This window comes from Bubalus kerabau, chromosome 1 (assembly GCF_029407905.1).
Source record: "Bubalus kerabau isolate K-KA32 ecotype Philippines breed swamp buffalo chromosome 1, PCC_UOA_SB_1v2, whole genome shotgun sequence".
NCBI classification, from domain to species: Eukaryota; Metazoa; Chordata; class Mammalia; order Artiodactyla; family Bovidae; genus Bubalus; species Bubalus kerabau.
In genome coordinates, this window is record NC_073624.1 from 124,281,561 (window position 1) to 124,295,839 (window position 14,279).

Here is a 14,279-nt window from a genome sequence, read left to right on the forward strand (position 1 = left end):
CTCCCCTCCGCCCCTGCCCCTCCCCTCCGCCCCTGCCCCTCCCCTCCGCCCCTGCCCCTCCCCTCCGCCCCTGCCCCTCCCCTCGGCGTCCAGACCAGCGGGGCGGGGCCGTGCGCCTGCGCGGAGCCCGCAGTCCGGCTGGGCCGCAGCAGCTGGGGGCCGGCAGTTGCCTTGGGGACCGCGGGCCCCTCCCTCCTCCTCCTCCTCTCCCCTGCCCCTCGTGTACCCCACCGAGGCGCGGCCGACTCCCTGGCCTCCCTGCCGCCGGCTCGGCGGAGCCGCAGCGGCGCCCCGCGAGAGGCGGAGCCGCTCCCAAGATGTCGCAGACGGCCATGTCCGAGACCTACGGTACGGGGCGGGGGGCGCGGGCCGGAGCCGGGGGCGCGGGGACCGGGATCCCAGTGCTGGGGCGCGGCCGCCCGAGGGTAGCCCGGCTATGTGATCTGCTTCTCCGAGGGTCTGCTTGCTGCTTCTCCGCGTACTTGCCGGTAGGGTTTCCGTTTCTTGGTCTGGTGTTAGTTCAGGGTTTAGGGAAGCCCATTAGAGACTGCTATATTGTCCCCAGCGAGGTATGTGAAGGACTTGGGACGACGCCTGCAGTTGAGTGTGTTCTTCGGCTCTTCCACTTTGATCTTTCCTTGCTTGAAATTCCTTCCTTTGCACGGAAATTACAAGGACTTATGGATAGGCATTTCTTCCTTCAGAGATCTTTCAAGCTGTATGATGGCTGTTTATAAATATGTCTTTGCAAGACTATAAACACCTCGGAAGCAGAGCCTATTCTGCTTGATTTTTGCTTCTTCTGTAGCACTCACACCCGAAGGCAGCCAGCAGAGATTTTTTTTTTTTAAATAAACGAAAGCCTTCCCAATTCATAATCTGTGTGTTTTTGTCCTGCGTGGTAAAAATAAGCAATAGAGTACATCTCTGCTTTGTATCAAGGTTTACTAGTGTTTACCAGTCTGGAGTCACTCTGAGATGTGTGCATTCTCAGATTAAGTCTGATTTGGATTTTACAGCCCCAGGGAGGGGCTCGAGTTCAAAAACATTACCTCTAGTCAAATTCATCATGTCTTCTTCCGTGTGCCCTGGCTTGCTGCCCCTTTTCTGTCAGCAGATAGGACCGGCTTTATGGGCTGGTGTGGTTTCCAACACTGCAAGGTACCCACCTGCACGGTTCTGGTCTTGGCAAGCTTACAGTCCATTGGGGGATACAGTGTTAATCCACTTATGATACTAATGAATGTTAAAACAACAACAACAAACAAACCCAGGCTGGAGTTCTGAAGGAATGTGGTCTCTGAAGGTATGTTAAAAAGAAATGTGACTCAGACCTGAGGCACGGAGGCATGAACTGGTCTACAAGTGCCCAGGCCCTGAGGGATCCAGGATGCCTGTAAGAGGACTGTGGTTGAGGCCCCTCAAGCACCCAGGCATTTGCTCAACCTTCAGCCACTCCTATGCCTGGTACCTGCCCTGTTCTTGATAACACTGGGAGCAAGACAGCTATTCCTAGAAGGTTTAGGGAGTCCGAAAGCACACCCCTGGCTTGTAAGGATCAGTGTTGTCAGAGCCTCTAATGCTACTGCACTTGCCACATCCACGTGGTCTGCCTCTCTGTAGAGAACCATAGTCAGATTTCCAAAAAAAAAAAAAAAATCCATTTCTCCAGCAAGTGTTGGTTATGCTTTTGCTTTTTATTTTTCAAGTGCTCCTTTCCCCACACTTTCTTTTCCTCTCTGACCTGGAGAAGGAGCACATGGGAGCAGTGCAAAGTCCAAGTAAGAAACCAAGTGGGGTTATGAGTTAGGAGGAGGACTGGAAGATGGAGCTTTTGTGTTTCATCTGTCTCATGTGAAACACGCATGCTAAGTTGCTTCAGTCGTGTCCGACTGTTTGTGACCCTATGGACTGTAGCCCTCCAGGCTCCTCTGTCCATGGCATTCTCCAGGCAAGAATACTGGAGTGGGTTGCCATGCCCACTTCCAGGGATCTTCCCAACTCAGGGATAGAACCCACATCTCTTATGTCTCCTGTATTGACTGGCGGATTCTTTACTACTAGCATCACCTGGGAAGCCCCCATATGAAACAATGTTTGCATGCTAAGTCATTTCAGTTGTGTCCAACTCTTTGTGACCCCATGGACTGTAGCCTGCCAGGCTTCTCTGTCCATGGGATTCTCCAGGCAAGAATTCTGGAGTGGGTTGCCATTTCCTCTGAAGTGGAGACACCATATTTCGTATGAAATGATAACCTTGATAAAACATGGTATCTCCATTTCAGACAGAGCTCATCGAGCATCACAGGTCAACTGATCAAATTCTGTTCATCAGGCTTTGACCTTTATTACTCTTATTTCATGGTAGCTTCCAAATATGTTTTTACTTTTTACTAACTAATTGTAGTCCTTCCCTCTAATAGAAGAAATTAAGTGAAACACATAGAAAATTAGTTTTAGCAAGAGCAAGTGTGGCACTTCACAGTGCTAACCCAAAATAAAAGTCACCCCAAACCAAGTTATGACCTTCACTTATCATTGGTAGATTTGCATAGCATTGTTTCCCAGATGGAAAACAGTTTCCCTCCTTCCAGACGTTTGCCTGTTAGGTAGATGGTAAAGGAATGTTTTCCTAATCTTTAAACTCCATAGTACTCTGTGCTCACTTTCTATCTTCTGGAAAAGGAATCTCTGTAGTTTGACAGGGATATGATGAAAAATGAAGAACTGTTGCTTACCAGTGTACTGTTAATGAGTGTACGTTCATGAGCTGCGTCTGCGTGCCTTTTAGCTTTTTAAGGCAGTATTTCACCTTCCAGTGACTAGTGTTCAATATTTTGCTGCTCCAGAAGCACCAACCACATGAATACCACACCTTATGTAATACTTTATGTAATATTGCAATACAACATTGAAATCTCAAGCATACAGGTTTCTGACTGAAAGCTCCTGCTGATTATCCCTAAACTGAAACAGTGCTTCACAGATACTTTAAGAATTCTTAAAGGCCTGGCCAGTTGATGTGGCTTGGGACTTCCCAAGGAGCTCGATTGGCTGATCACAGATTGGCTTTAGGTGATTTCTGATACCAAGATTTGTGAGACAAAAACTAACAAATCAAATATTAATATCAAGCAGTGATGTTCAGAAAGGAGCTAAAAAGTGTAAGTGGTATAGAAGATGCTAGAAATTAAAAAAAAAAAAAAGATTTAAGGGCTGAGGCAGTTTGAGAATGAGGGAAAAAATCTAAGTCAGATCTCTATACACACTGTAATTTATGCATTCTACCATGACAACAGTTTATGAAGCAAGAACACACATTGTTCGTCCTGTACTAGCTTTATTACAGTGTACTCTTAATATTTTTATTTTGTGCTTTAGTTTGAAAGTATTACAGTATTTACCATATAATGTTGAGAATTATCAGGATATTTTCTTTTTAAAATGTATGACTGTATGCTGCTGTGGGTTGAATTGTATCCCCCAAAAAGTATGTTCAGGTCCTAAGCCCAGGCACCCTGTGAATGTGACCTTGTTTGGAAACAGGGTCTTTACAGGTGTAATTAGGTTCAGAGGAGGTCATGTCGGGTTAGGCTGAGCTCTCATGCATTGGAGTTCTTGTAAAATGAGAGGAATTTGGATGTGGACTCACGAAGGAAGGAATGTGGTTTGAAGAACTACAAGCCCAGGACCACCAAGAGTGGCCAGCAGCCACCAGAAGCTAGGAAGAGGCAAGGAGGGAGCCCTTCGCTGGAGTCCTCGGATAAGCTGACTGGCAGCTTGACTTGGGACTTCTAGTCTAGAACTATGAAGACTACGAAATAAATGATCCAGTTCGTGGTATTTTGTTATAGCAGCCATGGGAAACCAATACATAGTAGTCAGAATATGATTCAAGGAGAAATTTAGGCCTGATAAGGCAAAGTGGAGTAAGCAGAATATTCTAGGCACAGGACATACGTCTTCAGATTCACCTTGGTTCCAGTGAAGTATGAGATGACTTGCTGTTAGGGAGATCACTTAGTTGCCATTACTGTATTTTGTTAGGGCATATAAAAAATGTCAACAGAGGAAGCGTGTGACCTCAGAATAAAGGGTATTTCCCTAAATTGAATGAATTTGTCATTTTAAATGCTTGTATTTTTGTCACCATGGAAAATTGGTGAACAAAGACCAGAATTTGGGGAACACTACCACCGTGGTTCTCAACTGCACGTGCCACAGCCCACTGGTGTGTTAAAGATGCAAAGTCTGGTTTTGCGTATTCACTTCTGCACCTGCGCAGCTCCCTGGCCATGCAGGTGCTGTTGGTCTAAAGACCACAATTGCATTATCAGGGCGCTGTTTTGTGTGGTGCCTCCAGGCCATGGAAGTTTGAAAACACTGGTCTTTGAGAAATCAAAAGTTTATGAGAACTTTTCATGTTCCTTTGAACTGTGAGGCATTCCAGTCCTTGCCTGTTACTTGCCTTTCTCTGAAGTCTGCTAAATATTTCTAGCCACATCAGTCCTTCAAGCTAAATACCTTTGTTTCAACTTCCTACCTACTTCTTCCATGTGGATGGCCTAGGGGTAGCCTGGCCTATGTCCCAAATCCAACTGATTACCCATTGCTATTCCCGCAGACTCTTGTTTTCCCCATTTGCCTAGGAGATAATCTTTGCTCTGAATATTTTTTGGAATAAGAAGGAAGCTGAAGTTTCTTTGTTTTTTTCCTTTTCTCTTAAACCATCCTCTAGAAATTGCTCAGACTGATGTAATAGATTTTTCCCCCACTTCTAATAACCATTAGAATACTCACCAGTGAAAATAGTTTGAGGGCAAACCTTTGATTCCTATGCATCCTGTAACACTTGTCTTTGGATGTCACAGCTTTCCCTGCCGGTCTCATCTTGGTAATGGATTGAGTTCTGTGTGTTTGATGAATACTTTTGCTTGTCTTTAGCTGTGAATCAAAATCTGAAGTGATGTGCAGGGTACTGTCATTTAAAAGATGGATCAAGAAAGACAGATGTAGAGGATAGTGGACTTCAGCACAGCACATAAGTCAAAGGACTCTGTCTCTACAAATTGTCTCCCTTGGTAATCCCCACTGAGCTTTCTAAACAAAAATAAGTTTGCATTGAGAGAAATTTGTCCAATAAACAAATCCCTGATAATGACAGATGTGATACCTGGAGGAATCACACTTGGTTGCTCTGCCACAGACAGATGCAACCCTGTGCTCAGAATGGTACCTACCTATGTGTTGACACTTAGTGACCTTAGCCTTATAACTCTTTCTGTTTCTCTTATGTGCTAGGTTTTGGGCATTTAAAGTGGCTAATATTTAGATATGGAGGGAAGGACACCATTTATAAAGTACTAATAATTTATGGTGAGAGTATTATTTTATTTTATTAGTTAACTTTATTTGTTTGGCTTTGTTGGGTCTCCGTTGGGGCACACAGGCTTAGTTTCCCCATGGCATGTGAGATCTTCCTGGACCAAGGATCAAACCAGTGTCCCCTGCATTGGCAGGTGGATTCTTAACCAATTGACTCCAGGGAAGTTCAGAGAGGATGTATTTTAGAAGGAGGTTTATCATTTTTAAATATGAATTTTTAATCTTCCAGAAAAGAGACTGAGGACTTAAAAACACAGCATCTCTCCCTTCTTTGTTGTAATATACAATATTATTATGTGCGATGTGCTCACTTCATTACCGTAGTTTCTCTGGCTCACTTGCTTACATGGGCTATGACAGCCGTCCTCATAAAAGAAACACTCGTTGCTGCCTGTGGGGACTTAGCAGATCTGTTTTGCAATTCAGTCAACTCTCAATGGTGACAAAGCTTGTCTCTTTTGAGACCAGACCACAGACTCTTTGAAAGCAGGGGATTGCTTGTGTGACTGTCTGTCTCTCATGCTGTGACCGGTCCCTGGACAGCCTGCAGGGAAGGCTGAATGAGCCTTTGCTTTGATTCCACTAGGTAGGTGGTCTATTTCTCTCTCTGCTACAGAACATGAAACAGAAGGCCAGGGTGAACAGAAAAGCCAATTCAAAGATTAGTTTCTTTTCTTTATGGTAGAAGTCTACCAGTTTTTTACATTGTATGTGATATAAACACAACTCGAATTAAGACATCCCCTAAAGAGGTTACCCAGGCATTCTTTTTGTAAATGGACTTCCCTCAAGAAGTCACATCTGAAATCAGCTTCCAGTGCCTTGGAACCGAGGGTGCACAGGCACCTTTGCTGTGCTTCTTGGGCGGCAGCACTTGACCCCTGCTCAGTTGAGAGTACGGAGAACATGACAGTCAGATGGCAGCTGGCAGCCTGGAGCTACGAGAGCCCAGAGGCAGGCCTCGGTGTGCCCATCAGGCTCTTCAGGGGGCCCTGCGCCCTGCCCTGGGGCCTGGGGCACCCAGGCAGACCTCTCCCCACCGAATGGACAGACACCAGATGACCTGAATCTGTGCTCACCAAATATTAAAATATGTAGCAGTTGGTAGTTATTAAATATGTATTTGTTAAATGTACTCCCCTGGTTTTATATCCATGTTTACTTAACCACCTTCTGTTTATAAATTGACTACATGACCAAAAATTAAAAAAAAATTTTTTTTTTAATTATGCTTAAAAGAAAATTTCCGTTCAATAGATGTAAATAGTTAGCTCTTTTGGTCGTTTTATCAAGTAGGTTTCCAACTGCAGGTGGCATGGATGATATGAAAATGTGTTTTTGCAAATAGCTACACATGAGGTTTCAGGACCGCTTGATTGAGAAGCACAGTCATGTTAGGAGGGACCTAAATTCTTAGCATCTCTCTCCTCTGACCGTGTTATCCTCTTCTCTCATTTCCTGAGTCATGTAATCTGAGTACCCTTCCTTGTTTACATCCACAGAAAAGAGGAGTGCTTTCCCATGTTTATGAAATAAAGTCCTTCCTTCCTATGTGATTGGGCCAAGTTAGGTCAAGTGCCTGCCCTGGACCACTTACAGGCAGGTAATGTCTGGCTATGATTGTCTTAAGCCTGTATTTCTGACTTCCCAGGTGGCTCAGTGGTAAAGAATCTGCTTGCCAGTGAAGGAAACAAAGGAGATGCAGGTTCGCTTCCTGGGTTTGGAAGATCCCCTGAGTTAGGAAATGACAACCCACCCCAGTATTCTTGCCTGGAAAATTCCACAGACAGAGGAGCCTGAATGTTAGATAGACCTCTACAGCAGTAGTGCCTCCTAGTGCCCCCAAAAAATGTCAGCTGCAGTTCAGTTTGAACTTAATTTCTCCCAGTTAGTTATCTTACTGAAGTAGATGACACACTTAGATGTCTCTTGTCCGGTGTGGAAGCTGCAGCAGAGCTGTGGAAAGGGCATGGGCCCCGCCATGGTTGTGTACAGGTCAGAATCCCTGGTCTTCGTAGGAAGAGTGAAATTTTTCTTATTTTGCAGACACAATATACTTTCATTTAATCTTCGTTCTTACTGTCTTTGTGAACCTGATAGAAGTATTTGGTATTTTGAAGACTAACATTCACCTTCAGAACCACCTTGACCATGACAATGCTTTGGAAGGAAAATGAAAGTCAGTTATTTGATGACCATTGCTATTTTCCCACTTTCCTTAAATTAGCACCATGAGTAATTCTGTCATAAATACCTAAGTAAACTAGGATACTATACCTGTCACATACCTTTATAAGAATGAAGTCCTTATTTTGGATTGTCTTTTTAATATTAAAATCCATAGAGACCTTCCTAGTCTAAACATCAATAAAACTTTATTGGTAAAATTGATATTAAAGTTTGTTTTTAGATAAACAAGTTCAATAAATATTCACAACTATAAAAAGCATTATAAGTTAAAACTGACCCTCTCTGTATTTCTTCTTATATGTATTATTTAGTAATAAAGTAAATTTTCTCTAGTTACATTTCCCAAGAACAGTGTCATTTCTAGCAGTCATGTGACTAAAGTACCTTTCAGGTCAATATCATTGAATAAGATTCTTCTGGTATTGACCTGTTACTCTGTTTCTCTTATATCAGGAAATCTTTCCTTATTAAGGAAGCCATGGGTTTGTCAGCCTGAATTATAATCTTAATCTCTAGATAAAGGGTGAAATTAGAATAATCTACACAAAGTACTTTCTGTCCTCATCAGGACAGAGTAAGGTAAACACTGGGACCCACTTGCAGGTGAGGAAACTAAGAGGCTAGGTGCCTGCTCAGGGTCCCAGAGCTGAGGGCAGCGGGGCTGGCATTTGAACTCATTCTCAAAGGTAGTCAAGTTCGTACTCTATTTTTCTTTCCCACAGAAATCTGTCTCTTCCTTATACTCTTTGATCAGTGGTGACCCCCTGGATTGCACAGCTCTAGAGGCATGTTCTCCACAAACATTGGATATTTGATACGAGTCAAAAATCTAACTCTTAAGACAGAATTGGGAAGTGGGTGCTAATGCTGAAAACCTCTCCCATTTGGGAGGGGTGCTTTCATAGATGTGTAATCTCTAAAGTTGCAGATACTATTATGTACTCAATGCTTGCTTCAAACTTGTGGTTTGGAAAGACACACTGTCTGTGTGAATCCTCAAATACAAAAATAACCGTTCAGCTTTTCCCCTTTTATTACCCTAGTTGGAGTGTTCTCTAAAACTTTTTGACAAACAACTTGCCTTTATTTCTTTAAATGATTTTTTCCTTTCAAATACCTCAATCAGATTTAACATTCTACTCCTTAAAGGATCCTAACTTGTTTCCTTGTTAAAGATAGATGTTTTTTATTTAGTTCTCTTCATTTCTATCTACTTCACCATCTACCAGCTTCCTTTTCTGGGTCATGTTCTACTTCAGGAGAATAATTTCTTTTCTTTTTTAAAAAAATACTATTACATCAAGTAGAAATCACCTAAGAACTTGTGGTTTTGATGCTGGGTTGCTGGCTAGGCTTACTCACCTGCTGAGGAACCTGGGTGCATACCTCAGACCTGCAGTGGGTCAGATCCACACGCGCTCGTCCACACGGTACAGAGCCCGCCCTCCGCCTTGAGCAGCGCTGGGGGCCTGTGCCTTGGACGTGAACTCACAGTGCCACGGTCCTCTCTGCCATCACGTGGCTCAGGCAAAGCCCAGCACCCGGCCCTCAGCCCGGCCGTGTGTGTGTGTGTGTGTGTGTGTGTGTGCGTGTGTGTGTGTATGTCTCTCTCTCTCTCCCTGCTGCCTGCAGCTCACTGCTCTCCTGCCGCCACACTGGCCACCTTGCCTCAGCCAGTGCTCTGCCAGGGGTTCTGCTGCTTGATTCCTGCCACCCAGTAAACCAGAGCTTTGTTTGAAGAACGTGTCATCTGATGTTCTGTGCCTTCCTGTCTCCTCCCCGTTGCTGTTCCCCGGTGTCCTTGAGGCTGTTCCTTCACCCGCCCCCCAAGGTCCCCTATCCTGAGGTCCTGCTCTCCACCCCAGCTCCTTGCCCACCCTGGGCAGCTGCAGAGTCCCCACGCAGGAGTCACTCAACAGCTTTGGCTTCTCGATTCCTTGATGTCATCGCCAGTCCCCTCCCAAGCTTCTCTTCTGCCCCTACTTCCAAGCTTTTACCTCTTACATCCCCAGCTACTCACTGGCCGGTGTTCCGTGCCCCTCCGGCCCCTTCTGTTCAGGAGGTGAGCTGCTCTGTCTTCAGCTGTGCCGCCCGTAGCCCAGCCTTCCCCTGTCCGCTCCTCAGCTGCCCTCACCCTGGAACCTCGACCTGACTCTCCACCACCCGCCCTGCCTGCTGCCGTGTGGACAGAGCTCTTCTCCCATTGAGATCCTGTAGATGGGTGGCCTTTGCCTCTGGCAGGGAGCTCGCTGGTGCCTGGCCACCCTCCCCCTCTCCTGGCCCTCTTGCTTTTCCTCTGCATCGGTTGTTTTAAACCTTCCCTGTGATCTGCTTAAGCCCCAAGCTCCCCTATGCTAGATGACTGGAGGAGAAAGGGGCCGCACCGAGGAGCCTCCCTGCTCTCCTGCCCTTTCTCCACCTGTGTCTGTCTACCTCCACGCCTCATCTCAGCCCTGTTCCTGCTGCCTGTGTCCCCGGCTAGACTCAGCCCTGCCTTCTGCTCAGATCTCATCTCTCGAGTCTCAGGGACGGGCGTCACTAGTCATCCACTTTTCTTGTGGTCACTTCTTGTCTGCTGGCATCCACACTACCCCCTCCTCTCACTACCCTGGCTTTACTTTCCATCCTACCTAAGCTTCTGGTCAGAGCTGCTCGTGACATTTATCTGCATCCTCTCATTTCCCCAGTTCTCCTGCGGCCTCTCGCGGCCCCCACCTCAGGTGACCTGGCTCCCCTTGGGGTCGGACCCTGGCCATTTCACAGCTGACCCTCATGAGCTTCCCTTCACATTTGGCCCTCACAGGCCCTGCCTCCCCAGATTTCCTCCATGGTCACAGGTGTAGGTTGTGAATCTGCCTCTGCAACAGGGATGCGTCCTCTGGATCTTCAGGCTTTCTTATCTCAGTTGTTGATATCAGAGGCCAGAAACCATTCTCAGATGACCCCACTGTCCCAGGAAGTGGAATACATGGAGCGAATCCTGCAGTCAAGGCCATCTTCCACCTGTGCTTCCTTTCAGATCTTTGGGAACCTTAAAAGCAGAACCAGTGCTTGTGGGAGAAACTAGGAAGGCAGAGGGCATCTGGTCTACCCAGCATGACTGTCTGAAGGCTGGAGGCCAGCTATTAGATGTGCGGTGCTGTCTCTGAAGGCTGGGGGTCAGCTGTTGGATGTGCGGTGCTGTCTCTGAAGGCTGGGGGTCAGCTGTTGGATGTGCGGTACTGTCTCTGAAGGCTGGGGGTCAGCTGTTGGGTGTGCGGTACTGTCTCTGAAGGCTGGGGGCTAGCTGTTGGATGTACGGTGCTGTCTCTGAAGGCTGCGGGCCAGCTGTTGGGTGTGCGGTGCTCTTAGCGCCCCTTCTTGGCCCAGCGCCCAGTTCCCTGCCACTGGCTGTCATTGTCCCTGTGGCCACGGCCATACTGTAGCATGTGCTGCCACCCTCCCGTGCTCCAGGAAATTGGAGGTTGCTTGAAATGAGTGTAAATACGAGTCAGTACCTTCCAAATGAGGTTTCTCCCTGGAGTTACTCCCCTGGCTTTGTGTTAGCTGTTTCAGTGGAGGCCATTTTTTTCCTGATGTGAATTCGTCTGTGTTCCTCAATGACTGACTTTTGCCCAAGACTGATTTCTAATTACTCAATACCTTTCCTGTTATTTCATTCAACATTTATCATGCAAAATTAAAAATACAGGGACTTCCCTGGCAGTTCAGTGGTTAAAACTCTGAGCTTCCACTGCAGGGAACTAATATATCCTGCCTGCCATGCAATATGCGTGCACCCCCCCACCCCCCCACAAAGTACATTAGTAGCATATATCTATTTTAGATTTTCTGTTTTAGAATATGGTCTTTCCACCACCCTACAGCTTAACTCATTCTGAGGAAACCCTCATCAGGTGAATGTAATGATCATAAGTTGTATGCAGAAAATTTTTTTGTAATTTTGAGCAAAGTAACATCCACTGTAATAAAACAACATCAATCCCACTCAAGTGGACAAAACTATTTAGTTCACACTTAGTTATCATATACAACCTAACAATGTATCTTACATCCCTCCATTAATTACTCTGTGACATGGCTAGTTTTCTGCTCCTGGTAAGCCTTTTTGTAGCTGTTAGGCACTGTGCACTTGACATGTAAGACATACATGACATGCGATGTGTATGTCATCCAACTTCAAACAAAGAAAGAGAAAAAAATCCCACAGATGGTAAAAACAAAATCAGCACATTTTCTACTAAATCCACGACTATGTGCCTGGTATGTTAAGAGATTTGCTGCTGTGATAAGCTAGCCAACCTTATGCTCTAAGGGGAGAATGTTTGTACAGGAAGGCGCTCAGCTCTGAGAGAGGCTGTGAAATTCACATCCCGTCATCCACAGGAGGAACTTAGTAGAAACTCTTCCTGAGTTGGAATTTTGTCACCTACAGGGAATGAGTGGTTGCCCATTGTGGTCCTTGGTTGTGTTTGCATCATCCAAACACGTGTATCTCCAGACTGGAAACAGGGCACAGACCTTGCATCTCACCTGCTTCCCTCCCTCTAGGTAGGACTTCTTGAAGCCCATCCTTCAGTAATCCTTTCAGTTTGGGATGTGCAGAGTAAACTTACAGAGTCATTGTCCTTTTGAGATCTTTATAGATTCATAGCCAGATTTAAGAAAAATAGAAAATTTCCCCATCCCCCCTGCAAAACTGTCTAAGGTAACCAGGATGTTGATGTTGCCATAACTGCTGATACAGATCACTTCTATCAGCAGAAGTATCTCTCCTGTGCCCCCGAATACTCTTTCTCCCTGTCCCCACCCCTCCCTGTCCCCTGGCAACTACTAATCTTTTCATCTGTTTCAAAACTGTTCTGTAAATAGAATCATGCAGTGTAGAATCTTTGGGGATTGGCATTTTCACACAGTGTAATTCTCTGGAGATCCATCCAGCTTATTGCAGTATCAATGGTTCACTCCTTTTTATTGCCAAGTAGTGTTTCTTGATCTGCATGTATAATTTGTTTAACCAGTCACCTGTTGAAGAATATCTGGGCTCTTTTCAGTTTTTGGCTGTTACAAATAAAGCTACTATAGACATTCATGTACAGGGTTTTGTGTGAACATAAGTCTTCATTTTTTCTGGGTAAATGCCTGGAAGTTCAGTTGCTGAGTCATCTGGTGGCGTGTTTAGTTTTTTTGAGAAACTGTCAAGCTGTTTTCTAGATTCACTGTTCCATTTTATATTTCTTCCAGCAATGTATGAGTGATCTAGTTTCTGTGCATCCTGGTCAGCTTTTGTTGTTATCATTACTTTTTATTTTAGCCTTTCCTGATAGATGTGTAGTGACACGTCATGATGGCTTTATTTTCATTTCCCTAATTATTGGTTAATGATCTTAAACATATCTTCACATTCTTATTTGTCATTGGTATATTCTTTTAAGTGAATATGCCTGTTCATGGTGTATGCCCATTTTCTAACTGGGTTTGATTTTTTAATTAATTAATTATTGAATTATAGTTCATTTACTATATTGTGTTAGTTTCAGGCATCTAGCAAAGTGATTCATTTACATACTTTTTGCAGATTATTTTCCCTTCTGGGCTATTATAAGATATTGAATATAATTCCCTATGCTGTGTGGTAAATCGTTGTTGCTTATCTATTTTTTGTATAGAAGTTTGTATCTGTTAATCCCATACTCTTAATTTATGCCTTCCCCCCACCTTTCCCCTTTGGTACTTATAAGTTTGTTTTTTATGTTTGTGAGTCTACTTCTGTTTTGTATATAGATTCATTTGTATTTTTTTTTAGGTTCCCCACACAAGTGATATCACATAATATCTGTCTTTAACTTTACTGAGTATAATATTCTCTATGTTGCTGCAAAGGGCAATATTTCATTCTTTTTATGGTTGAGAAATATTCTACTGTACATATACACCACATCTTTTTTTTTTTTTAATGTCATCTTGGGTCAGTGATGCACCACTTCTGTGGACCTTTATTTTATTTTTTAGCTATATCACGAGGCATGTAGGATCTTAGTTTCCAAACCAGGGATGGAACCCATACCCCTGGCATTGGGAGCACAAAGTCCTAACCACTGGATCACCAGGGAGGCCCCTACACCACATCTTAATCCAGTTGCCTGTTGATGGACACTTGGGTTGCTTCCATATCGTGGCTGTTGTACTTAATGCTTCCATGAATATTGGGGTGTATCTTTTCAAATTAGAGCTTTTTTTTCTTTCTGGATATACACTCAGGAGTGGTATAGCCGGATCATATGGCAACTTATTTTTAGTTTTGTAAGGAACTCTTCTCCGTAGTGGCTGCACCAATTTACATTCCCACCAGCAGTATAGGAGGGTTCCCTCAACCCTCTCCAGCATTTGTTCTCTGTAGATTTTTTGATGGTGACCATTCTGACCAGCCTGAGGTGGTACTTCATTGTGGTTCTGATTTGTATTTTCCTGATGACCAGTGATGCTGAGCATCTTTGCATGTGCCTGTTGGCCATCTGTTAGTCTTCTTTGGAGAAATGTTTATTTAGGTCTTCTGCCCATTTTTCAATTGGATTGTTCATTTTCTTTATATTGAGTTTATATTGAGCTCTTTGTATAGTCTGAAAGTCAATCCCTTGTTGGTCTCATTATTTGCAAATATTTGCAGTCGATAGATTGTTTTTTCATTCTGTTAATGGTTTCTT

General features: G+C 44.5%; 1 protein-coding gene across 2 annotated transcripts in view; it reads left to right on the forward strand.

The window, feature by feature from the left end:
• The first annotated feature begins 84 nt into the window (after window positions 1–84).
• Window positions 85–14,279, forward strand: part of RAB4A (RAB4A, member RAS oncogene family) — a 43,196-nt gene continuing 29,001 nt past the window's right edge. The window contains exon 1 of one of the 2 annotated variants that reach the window (XM_055587739.1): window positions 85–348. In XM_055587739.1, the coding sequence (XP_055443714.1) occupies window positions 318–348 (31 nt within the window). In that variant the 5' untranslated portion in view covers window positions 85–317. Of the gene's footprint in view, window positions 349–10,645; window positions 10,794–14,279 lie in introns of those variants that run through there. The other variant, XM_055587744.1, reaches the window with a different exon arrangement.